The following is a 15100-nucleotide window of genomic DNA, read 5'->3' as shown; positions in this document are numbered from 1 at the left end:
GACTGTGTATGCATGCGGGGAAATTTGAGGACTGGGCTTAGCAACATTGACCACAAACAGTCTAATAATGACTGCAGACCACAAATGGAAGAATGCAATCTGGGACAGGTATAAAAGAGGCGTGAGCATCTTTGGCAATATATCCTCCTGTGTATCACTATCTTCAGCAGAGAAGGAAATAATAATTATTTTTCCCCAAGTAGGAATAAGGCATCAATCCAATTCATTATAACACACACAACCTATACACACACAGCACAAGGATTGCAAATAGCAGGGAGATTGCTTTGATCTATACACAGGTCACTTTCTGAAGTTTGCAGGTTGTAAAACCCTGTTTGAAACATTTGAACACTTCCACCAGCATACATTTTCAGGTATGACTTACTGATTGTGATTAGGAGAGTTGGTTGAATTTTCTCCTCATTCCTTTGCTCAGGGATAGTAAATCCAATTGTAGCTGCCCTGAGTGTGGTTAGCCAATTTAGTATATGAAAGGGATTGAAAGTAGAAGCTTTGGATTTTCAGATATGATATCAGAACGTGTCCTTGCACATTTGGCAATCTCCATCAGTCAAGTCAAGACATCTTCTTGCCTTTTGTGCTTCAAAGATTCATTTTTTTGACCAAGCGCCAAATCATTATTGGCTGAAGAAATCAACTCCCCAAGCCACAGAAAATGGAATAAACCCTGAAATCAATATAATGCAGAACCGCGCTACATGGACACTAACAGAGCATACATAAGTGTCTACTGCATCCATCAGTCTGTCACAATTTGATTAAAACCTCTAGTGGTTACAATTCACAGGCTGAACAGCCTGTAACAAACAGTAATTCCTATACCTGGATACAGCCATCCAATCCATTCTGCACCTCACCAGCTCTGAGAATTCCACCAATTTGAAGATGCTTCAACCTCAGCCCGTGTAACTCATTGCCAACAACAACTGTATCCTAGCAACAAGAAAGAAAATAATCAAAACCACAGTAGATGCACAATTGACTTTGACTCTCTCAGAGACAACATTATTAGAAAGCCATGCAAGCACTTTTGATATCATTACAATTGGCTTCTTGTGGAGTAATTTTGGAACATAGAGACGGATTAAATATCCAGAATTAAGGAACAAAACTTGAAGATTTGTGAGGAGGTCTGTTTAACCTCTACGGTGTTTCTTTGTGCTGTATCTCTTTTCAATGTTAAGGCTCAGCTGTAGCCTGGGAGATGATCTGCTAATGAGATGATATAACGTTTATTGAGTGCATTCTGTTTCCCGAAGGAAGATTGACAGATGAAGGGTCACAAATGTTACTGTAGATGATTATTTAAATTTTATGATGTATTGTTTAAATACACTGTGGTTTTGCACACAACAAAATAGCATGTTAATTTTTTTAGTCTCAGAGGAAAACTTGCATATAGAACATAGAACAGTACAGCACACAATGTTGTGCCAACCATTTATCCTATTCAATCTAACCTACACCCCTTCAATTTACTGCTGTCCATGTGCCTGTCCAAGAGTCGCTTAAATGTCCCTAATGACTCTCTGACACCTCACCTCTACTGGCAGTGCGTTCCATGCACCCACCACTCTCTGTGTAAAGAACCTACCTCTGACATCTCCCCTACATCTTCCTCCAATCATCTTAAAATTATGTCCCCTCGTGACAGCCATTTCTGCCCTGGGGAAAAGTCTCTGGCTATCCACTCTATCCATGCCTCTCATCACCTTGTACACCTCTATCAAGTCACCTCTCTTCCTTCTTCGCTCTAGTGAGAAAAGCCCTAGCTTCCTCAATCTTTCTTCATAAGACATGCCCTTCAGTCCAGGCAGTATCCTGGTAAATCTCCTCTGCACCCTCTCCAAAGCATTGACATCTTTCCTATAATGAGGCAACCAGAACTGGACACAATATTCCATATGTGGTCTAACCAGGGTTTTATAAAGCTGCAGTAAAATCTCACCGCTCTTAAACTCAATCACCCTGTTAATGAAAGCCAACACACCATACGCCTTCTTAACAACCCTATCCAACCTGGGTGACAACTTTGAGGGATCTATGTATGTGGATCCCAAGATCCCTCTGTTCCTCCACACTTCCAAGAATCCTGCCTTTAACCTTGTATTCAGCATTCAAATTCAACTTTCCAAAATGAATCACTTCACATTTATCTAGGTTGAACTCCATCTGCCACTTCTCAGCCCAGCTCTGCATCCTGTTAATGTCCTGTTGTAACCTGCAACAGCCCTCGACACTATCTCAACTCCACCAACCTTCGTGTCATCGCAAGCTTACTAACCTAACCCACCCTTTCACTTCCTCTTCCAAGTCAATTATAAAAACCATAAAGAGCAGAGATCCCAGAACAGATCCCTGCGGGACACCACTAGTCACCGACCTCCAGGCAGAATACTTTCCATTCACTACCACTCACTGTCTTCTTTCGGCAAGCCAATTCTGTATCCAGACAACCAAATTTCCCTGTATCCCATGCCCCCCAACTTTCTGAATGAGCTGATCATGGGGAACCTGATCAAATGCCTTACTGAAATCCATATATACCACATCCACTGCCCGACCTTCATCAATGTGTCTCGTCACATCCTCAAAGAATTCAATGAGGCTTGTGAGGCATAGCCTGCCCCTCACAAAGCCATGCTGACTACCTTTAATCAAACTATGTTTTTCTAAATAATCATAAATCCTGTCTCTCAGAATCCTTTCCAATATTTTGCTCACCACAGACGTAAGACTGATTGGTCTGTAATTCCCAGGGATTTCCCTATTCCCTTTCTTGAACAGGGGAACAACATTTGCCTCCTTCCAAACATCCGGTACTATTCCAGTGGAGAGTGAAGACGCAAAGATTATCGCCAACGGCGCAGCAATCTCCTCCCTCGCTTCCCGTAGTAACCTTGGGTATATCCTGTCTGGCCCAGGGGACTTATCTATCCTGATTCTTTTCAAAATTTCCAGCACATCCTCCTTCTTAATATCAACCTGTTTAAGTCTATTAACCTGGTTCACGCGGTGCTCATGAGCAACAAGGTCCCTCTCTCCAGTGAATACTGAAGCAAAATATTCATTTAGGGCCTCCCCTATCTCCTCAGACTCTAGGCACAAGTTCCCTCCAATATCCCTGATCGGCCCTACTCTCACTCTGATCATCCTCTTAATTCTCACGTAAGGGTAGAACGCCTTGGGGTTTTCCCTAATCCTTCCCGCCAGGGCTTTTTCATGTCCCCTTCTAGCTCTCCTAAGTCCATTTTTGAGTTCCTTCCTGGCTATCTTGTAACCCTCTAGAACCGTGCCAGATCCTTGCTTCCTGAACCTTACGTAAGCTTCCTTCTTCCTCTCGACTAGAAGCTCCACTTCTCTTGTCATCCAAGGCTCCTTCACCTTACCATTCCTTCCTCGTCTCAATGGGACAAAACTACCCAGCATTCTCAAGTGCTCCCGAAATAACCCCCACATTCCTGTTGTGCATTTCCCCAAGAACAACTGTTCCCACTTGATGCTTCTCAGCTCCTGTCTAATAGCAGTATAATTTCCCCTCCCCCAATTAAACTGGAATTTGGACAAAAACAGACTGAATTCAATCTGATTTTAGCATTAGAGAAATTAGATGGTTTGTCTCCCAACTTTGTAGTTCATAGAATCCCTACAGTGCAGGAGGCCTTTTGGCCCATCGAATCTGCACGGCCCCCCGAAAGAACACTCCATCCATGCCGAAACTCAAGTAGACACGGGGAGAATATACAAACTACACACAGTCACCCGAGGTCAGAATTGAAACCAGGACCCTGGCTCTGTGAGACAGCAGTGCTAAACACTGTGCCACAATGCCGCCTTGTATTATATACACTTTAAAAGATCAAATTATTAAATGAGTGTTTTGTATCTGTCTTCACAAAGGAAACAGATGATGTGAAGATTACACTAAAAAGAGGGAAATTGTGGGTAGGATGGTAATAAATAAAGATGATGTGCTGGGAAGATTAACATTATTGAAAGTTGGTAAGTCACATGATCCAGATGGAACACATCCCAGGTTGGTGAAAGAAGTATTGTTAGGAACAGCAACGGCATCTGTCACAGTCTTTCAAGCTTCACTGAACACAGGAGTAATGTTGAGGACCGGAAGGTTGCTAATATTAATGGGGAGGGGAATAACCCAGAAAACAATAGGTCGGTCAGCTAACATCTGTGAATGGGGGAAGTTTTTGTAAACCATTATCAAGGATAAAACAAAATTTCACTTGGAAAGACACGAGGTAAGCAAGATGAACCTGTATGAATTTGGTGGACATTGTAAATTCTCCCTCAGTGTACCCGAACAGAAGCCGGAATGGGGCGGCCTGGGGATTTTCACAGTACCTTCATTGCAGTGTTAATGTACGCCTACTTGTGGCACTAATAAAGATTATCATTAATTGGAGACTTTCTTTCATTCTTTGTGACAAACTTCATCAAATTATTTGATAAAGTAACAGAAAAGGTTAATCAAAGTTGGACAGTAGATTTTACATATACAGATTTTGAAAGGCATTCGACAAAGTGTACAGAAAGCTAATTAGGATGATGAAAGATTATGGGTGAAAGTGGCAGGATAAATACAAAACAAAGGGTTGTGGTGAATGTTTTGTTTCCAGACTGGGAGATGTTTAACCCCGTATTCCCCAAAGGCCAGCTATGGGGCCATTACTCTGCAAATTTTATAAATGACCTTGACTCGAGTGAAGGAAGCAGCATTATAGAGCTTGCAAATGAACGATACTTGTTAAAGGGGAAGCGGTGAAGTGGTCGTGGTATTGTCACTGGACTTCTAATCCAGGACCAGAGTAATGCTCTGGGGGCCCAGGTCCAAATCCCACCAGATGGTGAAATTTGAATTCAATAAAAATATGGAATTAGAAGTCTAAAAGTCAGAAAATCATTGTTAATTGTTCTAAAATTTTAGCTGATTCGCTAATGTCCTTTTGGGAAGGAAATCTGCCATCCTTACCTGTCTGGCCTACATGTGACTCTGGACCCACAGCAATGTGGTCGACTCTGAAATGGCCTAGCAGTTCAAGGGTAATGAGGGATGGGCAACAAATGCTGGCCTTGCCAGCGATGCACATGTCCCATGAATGAATAAAATAGCGATAAGGATAGCTATAGGGTTCAGGATGGGTTACATTGGATGGTGGAATGAACAGAGCTTGGCAAATGAAATTCATTGTAGTGTCGAACTTGCATTTTTGGAGGACTAATATGGAAAAAAATACATAAAAATTAGACAATTTTGGTGTGTACAGAAACTTTGGTGCCCATGCCCACAAATCCTTAACAATGGCAGGCCAAGTTGAGGTGGCTGCAAAAGCATATGGGTTACTTGAGTATTTAAGTAGAGGAACGGAATATGACAGTAATCAGATAATGCTGGGGTGTAATAAATCACTAGTTGGGCCTTAGCTAGAGTACTGTGGACAATTTTGGGCAGGAAGTCAGGAAAGGTCGAAAGGCCCGTGGAAATGGTACAGAAGAGATTTACCTGGATATTATTACCTGGAATATGGGAGTGCAGTTAAATTAAGGTTGGGAAAGTTAGGATTGTTCTCCTTCACACAGAGAAGGTTACCCAAGAGAAGTTTGGGTAAAGTAGAAAAAATATACTGGCAATGTTAGTTGTGTATCAATTATGGTTAACTATTTGTAGTGCATTGCTTGGGTTGTTACTTGATTACATATAAAGGGACACTTACTGACATTGTGCGGAGGTTGAATGAGGGGCACGTCTGTGAAGAAATCTAAACTGAGCACTCAATTGGCTTCACCAACTGACTTTCAGGAATGTGACAGGGTCATTAACAAGAGATCACAGATTCAAAATCATTGGCAAAAGATTTGCAGGGGAAAGAACTTTTCACTCAAAGTTGTTGGGATCTGGAACGCTCTGCTGAAAAAGATGGGATAGTCGATTCTCACAATAATTTTAATAATTTAACAATTGTAGGAGGGAGTTGGACAAGCACTTGAGGAATGAAAAACTTTTAAGTTTCAAACAAAAAAACAGGGATGTGGGACGGACGTTATTACTCTTTCAAAGAGCCAGCATGGATCCATGGCTCGATTGGACTCCTCCTGAGCTAAGTTTATAAATAATCCTCCCTAAGCACTATAACTCCCAAAACAGCAACAAATAAATCAGTCTGACCTGATAAAGTCCAAAATCAATAGTGATGGTTGCTATGTATCGTATATCACGCCCATTCCTCACATCTCGTAGCTCCAGCTGAAGATCATGCCACCTCCCATCATTCAATGGCATTCGATTCAGCAGCAACCTGACAGTCCGACTGGTTCCTCGATTGACAGCAAACAATAGGTGGCCCGAGTCCAACTGAGAACAATTCAAGAGCAGAAAAATCAGAAATTATGGAATAGTTTAACATCGATAATCATGTCACAAACACAGAAAAGGCAGATTGTCCTGGGAAATGGCCAGATCCCTCTTAAGCTTTCTAAAATCAGTTGTGTAAAGCGTTGAGGCAAAATGTGGAAGCTTGACTCGGAGTTATCTCGTCACCTCCTAGAAACCAGGACTAATATTAACCTGGCCAAGGAATGGCAAGTGCCACATGAGCACATATAAAAGATTTAACCTTATTAAACCTTTAAGCAATTTATGAAAATTAACCAAGTCACGAATGAGGATAAGGAGGGTCCTATGATTCTGCAATGTACTTTTGGGTTCAGATGAAATCTTGAGCAATAAGGACATGGGTATTTTGAATCTTGAGTGTTTTAGACCAGAGTGCTTGGTTTCAAAAAACCTGGGCGGGATTCTCCGGTCGCCGATGCCGAAATCGAGTTCGGCGATTGGCCGGAGAATCACCATTCGTGCCGAAATCGTGGGCGGCGCACTTTCGCGATGCTCCACCCCCTCCAAAGCAGCGAACTCTAGGAGCATGGTGCACGCTGTTACTTGGGAACCCGGCGTGGCCGCTGCGGACTCAGTCCAGCGATCCGCGGGCAGGGGGGCGACTTTGGCAGGGGCTGGGGGCACAGTTGGTGGGATACTATTTGGCAGGCCGGGTACGCGCGGCCGGCGCCATGTTGCAGGCTGCATGCACGGCCACGAGCCCGGCAATTCTCCAGCCGTATCGGCAGCTGGAGCCGGTTGCTCTATGCTGCCTGCCTGCTAGCCCCCCACCAAACGGAGTATCGGTGGATGTTTGTGCCGAGTTTTTGGTCCTAAAAGGCCACCGTTCCCACGCCGGCATCAGGGCATAGCCTGAAAATCGGAGAATCCAACCCGTTATCTGCTCTCTGTTTTTTTGAAATGGGAATCTCATTCGGATCAAACTTTGTAATGCTTCAGCTCGAATTAACATGTGGAAATAATCATATTCTATAATAAAGCCATTCAAGTATCTCAAGTGAATTTATTGCAAATTATGAGACTGAAATAGAATTTCAAATCCAAATAATTTCGAAGAACATTTAACTTTATTTGCATGATTGCTTCTTCTTTCTGCATTGTCTCCAATTTTCGATGTTACCATTGCTGCCACATTTTCCTATCTGACATGACTTGATTTTTCTATTCTAACACTGCTCGAAAAATGTTTGAAACATCTTCCTTACCCATTTTTCTTTCTCCTGACACTCTATTTTTGGAAGTGTGGAAAAACTTCCCCCAAAAAGTTAGTCTGATTAATATAAGCACCCCAAAAAACTGTCTCCTCAGCCAATCTATTGTTGAAACCGTCAAGACTGACATGGCCACACAATACTTAACTCGGTCACTAATGTGCAGTTCACACAAAATTAATAATTTTCACCCTGAAGTGTAAATTTGAAGCTCTGTCGTAATGTTCCAATGATATTGAAGTTGAGACGGTGTCTGTGTCACTCCCACACTTACCTGTAATATATAACATCTTGACTAATCCTATGAAACTGCACTGAGCACGTAATAGCTATCTCTGCTACCTCACTCCTCAATTTGCACAGTTAATTAATAAAATACTCAAAGTGATGGAAAGGCAATTAATCACAAGATCATTTAGATCAAAATTATACATTTTAAGGGGTAATCCTGCTGATAGGGCAGCCATGTATTTTCTTTTCTTCCCATGTACTTAATGATCTGTTGAGCTGCTCGCAGAAAAATACTTTTCACTCCAATCCAATCCAATCCAATATGGTAGAAAAAGGATAATGAATTAAAAGATGTTGGGGGATTCATTTATCAATGCTTTTAGCCATACTATATGGAGATTGAGCGACATTAACAAATGTTATCTCTAATTTTAAGCATCTAGTAAAATTGTGAATTTTCTTGCAGAGGTTCAATGAAAGTAAGCGCACTTATACCCTGAAGTGCTATCCAATTGCAATGCCAACACAAATTTAATTTACATCTGAACCCATACTGGAAGAAATCCCCCGATACATAGCAATATACTACAATTTTCTTTAAGTAACAGATGATTATAAACTTTTACTGCATGCACAAAAAATAATTATAACTCGAGAATAAACATAAATCTTAGTTAATATCATTATCAAGCTTTTGTGGCAGTGAAGCTGTGAATAGGTAACAGCCAGAAGAAGAAGAATTATACACTTGAAGAGGTAGCGAGGAGAGAAAAAAAATAAACAGTAAGACTGAAACCTCCTTTGCCATCAGTCAAGACCAAATTTGAGTCAGGTTATTGCATCTAACATTGCAGCTGTACATCACAGGCTTCAAGGTACAGAACGCCAAAGACTGAAAAATAAATGAAATGAAAAAGCATTAGAAAGATATACGGAGATTATTTATTCTGGCTCCTTTTGATGAAATTGGCTGCCCGAGAAGAAAGACAGATGGAGGCAGTCAAACAGAGACTGTCTAAGAAGATAGACAAACAGAGAGACAAATGTAGACCATGGGGAGCAATGGAGGGGGAGGGGGAAGGAGACAAAGCAAAAACCAAAAGAGCTAAGTTGTTCCAAACTGCAAGAGAGAGACAGGCACAATATACAAAAGAAGAGTCCAAGAGCAAGAAAGATTGTTATTCCCCTATGTATGCATTGGATGTGAGTTGCATGTCAGATTACAACATGGAGAGAATGATTACCTACTTTTTAGGTTATTTTTCATTTCTATAATACAGACATCCTCTACCCACTGTTGGGTTTAATGAGAAAGCATATTGCATTCTGGAAAAGTACATGAAGGTTTATTTTTGTTTAAGATATTCTTCAGATCAGCGTTGACGGTAGATTCCACCCCACCACCCCCCCTCCCAAACCAGGTTCCTCCCACGACAAAGGTTTGCTTGAGAAATGTCAATCTATTTTGATCTAACACAAATAACTTGTCTGCAAGATATTAAGTGGAATCAAAATAGGAATTCAATTCTTCAGGAAGTCTCAATATGAGATGGAGCATCAACAAGACAGTTAATCTTTTTTTGATCTTCATTTAATGCATCACTGACAGATTTGCTAAAATGAGGGTGGTCCGTGTTTAGGATTAAGTCACATATTTGCTCCAAAATGAAGGAAATACTCCTCTACTGAGCTCAAGGTCTCACTTTTGCCTCGTTAATCAAGCCACTCACTTAGATAATTTTTGTTTTAAGTTGGTTTAGCTAGAATCTTATTAACATCAGAATGCCACAGCTCTTGATGTTTCCCCGAGTAAAGCAGAGCTTCCTACTCAGCTGAGGTGATTCATGAGTTAAGTAAGTAATTATTGTTGGTAGAGATGGAAATGGGAAACCATTTTGGGCAGAAAGCCAAGGACTCCCCCGTAGTCTTGCTTTTAAAATAGCTGATTGACAACCAGTGACAAGCCTGCTTGAATCAATAAATGGGCTTAAAGAAGAATTAAAGAACAACATAGGAAACACAATTTCTATACTTATTTCACTGAAGCAAAGAATGAGGAAATTCATGGGTCCATATCATTTCCCATACTTATCCCCTAACACCTTCTCCCAAAAATCTTGATAAGGCCCTTATCTTCACCTTCAACTCAAAGTCTCTGCATTTACCACATCATCTTTTGCTGCTTCCACCTCCAACACAATTGCATCTTGAAACACATCTTCCCCTTCCTGTGTTTCAAAGGGACCATTACCTTTGACACACTGGTTCACTCATGCACCACTTCAGAAAGTTACTTCTTTCCTCCCCCATGACATAGTCCCAAACAAGTACAAAACATGCCACACCAGTTGTTTAATTTCCTTCCATGTCCAAAACGCACTTTCCATTTGGGACAGCAATCCCTGTGTACAGGCACCAACCTGTTTTATAATATATGCTGCTCATGGCACAGTCTCCTCTGTTTCAAAGAGCAAATGCATTTTTAAGCACCTTCGGTTCTGTCTGCATCAGTACTCCTGTGGTCTGTTGCTTGATACTATAACTTCCCTTCCCTGAATGAGCATTGCCTCTGTGGCCTTCTAAAGTGTTCCAATGAAACTCAACACAGGTTTGAGGATGGACACCTTGGCCAGGATTCTCTGCCGCCTGCAGTAGCTTTCCCGATGCAGCGGAGAATCCTGCAGCGGGCAAAAAGGAAGATGCAAATGGGCCATTTGAAATGACTTGCATCCTATTAACGGGCTGGACACCAGATTCTCCACACCTCCGTGGTGCCTGGATTCACATGGGCGTGGATTGGTGCAATTATTTGGACACATGGCCCTGACGTGGTGGACATCGCAGTGGGCCAAGGGGGAACCTAACCATAACTCTTATAAACATCTAGGGGTTGTGTGCTTTCACTTCCTCTTTTTCTCAGCAGAAAGTACTTAACTGCTTTTGATGTGGTCAGGAGCTGTCAATCATAGCTAGATCTTTATAAACATTGTGGTTAGGTTCAAAGCTGGGTACTTGAAATGCATTAAAGCATGAAAATAAATGAAAATCAACAATTCAGTCATAAGCTGTCTGGACCCAATTACACTGTCAATTACAGCCTATTGAAAGCTAATTATTTTTTAAAGCAAATAGAAGCCTTGCACATCAATGGATCTGAGGGGGTTTAAAGCCTTGTGATATGATTTTCGCTTTCTGCACCTTTATCTGAGACAGCAGGTGCAAGGGGCAAGTAAGTTAAAAAGCAGTGATATTTCACTGTTTCTGCCAGAACTACTCTTTAGCTTCCAGGCAGGGGTGGCTGATGTTGGGGGAGGGTCTCTGATATTTGGGGGGATCTCTGACGAGAGGGTTCTCTGATTTGGGGGCAGTCTCTGATACGAGGCGGGGGTTCGGATATGGGGGCACCTTCGGTATGGGGGCGTTTCCGTCGGTTGTCCCTGGTGGCGTGGGGTTTCGGTTGGGGGTCTGGTCATCCTCATGCGTGCATGCTGTGGTGGGGTGGGGGGGTTGACCCAGCAAGTCCTGTGGTTGGTGGGTGGGGTGAGGATGCCTCTACTCAGTTGGGGGAGGGGGGAGGATTTGATTTGCGGAGGGAGGAGGGGGAAAAAGAGCAGACGCCGGACATCGGTATTGGGCTGCCTGCAGAAATTTGCATGGCAAGGAAAAAGGAAATGCTTCGCGGCAGCACAAACCAGAAGAGATTCACTTCCGGCAGGTGCACACAGTCTCCCAAACAGGAATTCTGGCCCTTATCTTTGGGCAATTTGCAGCACTCTGAACTTACTGATTTTAATAACGTCAAATGCCTAATTAGAGCTCCCGCTTAGTTTTTCTGTTTCTATTTCAGGTCAGCTTTACTCTCAATTGCCTCATTTATTCACATATTCTCGATATCTCAAATTTATTTTAGATTGCTTCATCTGATCATCTTATGCTAATATTTCTTCAATTATTTAACCATCTTCCATTTTTCACAAGCATTTGGCTATTCTACTTCTCTTCCATGTATACACCCATTTTCTCCTTCCTTTTGCTCTGCTTCTTTATAAATCATTAATCTGTAACTTTTTTCAGTTTGACAAAGGGCTACGAACTTGGAAGCATTAATTCCATTAACATTAATTGAAACATTATGTTCTCTCCACCAGTGTTGGCTAATGTTCTGTGCATTTTTGACAGTTTGTTTTATTTTATGCTGTCTGCAATTTTTTTTCTTTTTTAAAATATTGAAGCAAAAATACCATCTTCTTCCTTTAAATGCATTCTACAGAACAGCTTCTGATCTTTAAAACAGTTATCTTTGGTGCAGCCTGATAAACCCAGATAAACTAAAAAGAGTTCACCAGGTCATGGTTGGAAGAATGGCAACAAAGCATTTTCTGAGATCTGACAGTAGTGGTGAATGCCCAAGAGCTTTTTCTTATATTAAAACAGCGTTTAAAGTTGATCTGCTTGAAGTGTTTTGAGTCTCCATCAATAGCAACTAATTAAAAGTTCATGAAATGCCGAAAAGATTTCCGTGAGCGGACAAACACAATTGCTTGCAAATAGTCCTTATTGAGCTGAAGAAAAAGAAACTAAGTAGCTGAAGCAAACATGCACCTAATGCCATAAAGAACACCTCAATATAAAGGCAGACTATTTTATAATGGATGGTACAGGCAGGGTAGTAAATGGGTAACACTAAGTTGCCAATATTATTTTAAAGGGATGTATCCGAGTAATCTTTCTGCAGACACGATACAAAGCACAATTTTAATTCCAATATTAGCACCCGAGATTACATGATTTCGCACACTGGAAGTTTGCATCAGAAATTCAGGTATATGGTCAAATTTCTGACGTGCTCCCAGCATATAAAGCTCTGTCACAGGAGCAATTAATTCAAAATATTATCCCTATGTCCAATCGCAGTAAATGCATTGGAAGGTGGGAGATGTTTGAATAAAAAATTTATTTCATTCATAGTAAGCAAGAGCAAGGCTCAACATACAGTAAAATAATCCGAAAAATAAATTAAATGATAAAACATTAAATAGAATATCAAGTAGAATAGATCTGGGGCGGGATTCTCCGCAATCGGCACGATGTCTGCCGACCGGCGCCAAAAACGGCGCGAATCAGTCCAGCATCGCGCCGCCCCAAAGGTGCGGAATTCTCCGCGGACTGATTTCCGCCCCGCCAACTGGCGCGGAAATTACTTCGCTGGGCGACGCATGCGCGGGACGTCAGCGGCCGCTCACGGCATCCCCACGCATGCGCAGTGGAGGGGGTCTCTTCCGCCTCCGCCATAGTGAAGATCATGGCGAAGGCGGAAGGAAAAGAGTGCCCCATGGCACAGGCCCACCCGCGGATCGGTGGGCCCCGATCGCGGGCCAGGCCACCGTGGGGGCACCCCCTGTGGCCTGATCGCTCCGCGACCCCCCCCCCCCAAGCCCGCCCGTGCCGCCTTGTCCCGCCGTTCGAAAGGTGGTTCAATCCACGCCGGCTGGCGTGGGTTGACAGCGGCGGGACTTTGGCCCATCGCGGACCGGAGAATCGCCGGGGGTGGGCCCGCCGACCGGCGCGATTCCCGCCCCCGCCGAATCTCCGGTGGCGGAGAATTCGGGACACGCCAGCCCCCGGCGATTCTCCGACCTGGTGGGGGATCGGAGAATCGCGCCCCAGCTCTTTGAATTCGAACAGATTTTCATCATAGCTATTAATATTCAAACAAAATGCCCACAGTTTAAATAATCTGGTGAGGGCCTATCTAATAAAATAAATGATATTGTGCATGTTTTAAAGTTCACCTCATATTTAAGATTTAAAGATCTCGAGAAATGCATGAAGGGATAGGTGAAAGATACAATACACAGATCACCATGGGATACGACTGTTGCACATACAGGTTACACAATCATGTCGTTAGACACTGGGCAATTGAGGCACATTTCTGAGCTCTAAGAGACTGAGACTGGAATATGGAAGTGGCCAGCGCCACTGCAGATGGTTGAATATCGAAGGAAGACAGAAAACCTATAACACTGAGTAACATCTTCAAGGTGAATCTGACATGTGAAAACAGGTAGTTACAAGTGCTTCAGCTGTTAAGCAATAGACACACATGGCATTTCTCCAATTCTGAATAAAAAACTTCAGTCAACAAAAGCCTGAAGGGGAAAAAAACAAATGTTTAAAGCACAAAATTGGGGAAGATTTTCTAGGAGCTGGGCAAGGCAGATGTTGGGCACTCTCCGTCAAACAGAAAAAAGAGAAGTTTTACTTTAAGTTGATGTATTGTAGCTAGTTTCAAGCATCTTAGAACTATAATTCCAAAGAAAAAAGCAAAGTGACATTTGGATTTTCAACGCACCATCACTTATCCTGGGACTGCACCTCAGTTGAGTCACTGCTTTGGATGGAAAATATTATGCACTTAAAACAATGCTTTAGTGCAGCAACTAGGGGAGCGTAGCATTGTTGGAAGTGCCACCTTTCAGATGGGGAGACGGCCCACCTGGTCAGGTGAATGCAAAAGATCCCACGACATTATTCAAAAAAAGTATAACATGATCCCTTGGGGTACTATCCAACTTCCTCACTCAAACACATCATCGAAAAACTGGCCATTTATCTAATTTGCTGTTTGTATGCAACCTTGCTCTGTGCAAATAGCTGCCATTACAACAATGTGTGAAGTTCATGTTATAACCCACACACAACAGGAGCAATCAGTCTCCCTGTTAGTCTTGCCAAGTACAAGCTCCCCCACTAAGGTGGCAGGGAGCCCAAGCACATTCATGATCGAGTTCCATACGAAGCCAGCAAGGTATGGAACTGACAGAGCAGGCCCGGCTGGGATCTGATGTATACTGCAAATATAATTGCTTTGCAATAAACATCGATTTCTTTCATCTATTCGATTCGGACTAGGATGTGGCCTACTAAACTGGCGACGAGGATAAAACTGGACTATTGCTGACACTGCTACACCGTCGGACAAACAACCACCTCCTTTCCACTGCTGTTGGAGTTGGGGTAAATGTTTTTTTTTTACTGTTGCAAAAATGCCTTTGTTCGGATGGTTGGACGTGTTCGACGCAAGAATAGAGGATCGACACAGTACACAGAACACATGCATGACTTTTTCTGGGCGAAATATTACTGACTGCCTGAGGAGTTCTTACTTCCTGGTGGGACTCCTCCCTGGAGTCTCTAGAGAGAGCCCCAGCGTTGTGGG

At 42.6% G+C, this 15100-nt stretch overlaps 1 protein-coding gene across 4 annotated transcripts in view; it reads right to left on the bottom strand.

Annotated features, from left to right (window-relative positions):
• Positions 1–15100, bottom strand: part of celsr3 (cadherin, EGF LAG seven-pass G-type receptor 3) — a 341825-nt gene that overhangs the window by 136969 nt on the left and 189756 nt on the right. For all 4 annotated transcript variants that reach the window (XR_011934213.1, XM_072472880.1, XM_072472881.1 and 1 more), the window contains exons 10-11: positions 6209–6394; positions 847–957 (exon numbers count right to left, since the gene is read on the bottom strand). Coding sequence is in view for 3 of the 4 variants with exons in the window: in XM_072472880.1 (XP_072328981.1) it covers positions 847–957; positions 6209–6394 (297 nt within the window). In the remaining variant the exon portion in view is untranslated. The remainder of the gene's footprint in view (positions 1–846; positions 958–6208; positions 6395–15100) is intronic.

Source organism: Scyliorhinus torazame, chromosome 13 (assembly GCF_047496885.1).
Source record: "Scyliorhinus torazame isolate Kashiwa2021f chromosome 13, sScyTor2.1, whole genome shotgun sequence".
In the NCBI taxonomy this organism is placed as follows: domain Eukaryota; kingdom Metazoa; phylum Chordata; class Chondrichthyes; order Carcharhiniformes; family Scyliorhinidae; genus Scyliorhinus; species Scyliorhinus torazame.
Note: the sequence above shows the minus strand (reverse complement) of the source record. Positions and strands in the feature narration are given on the sequence as shown.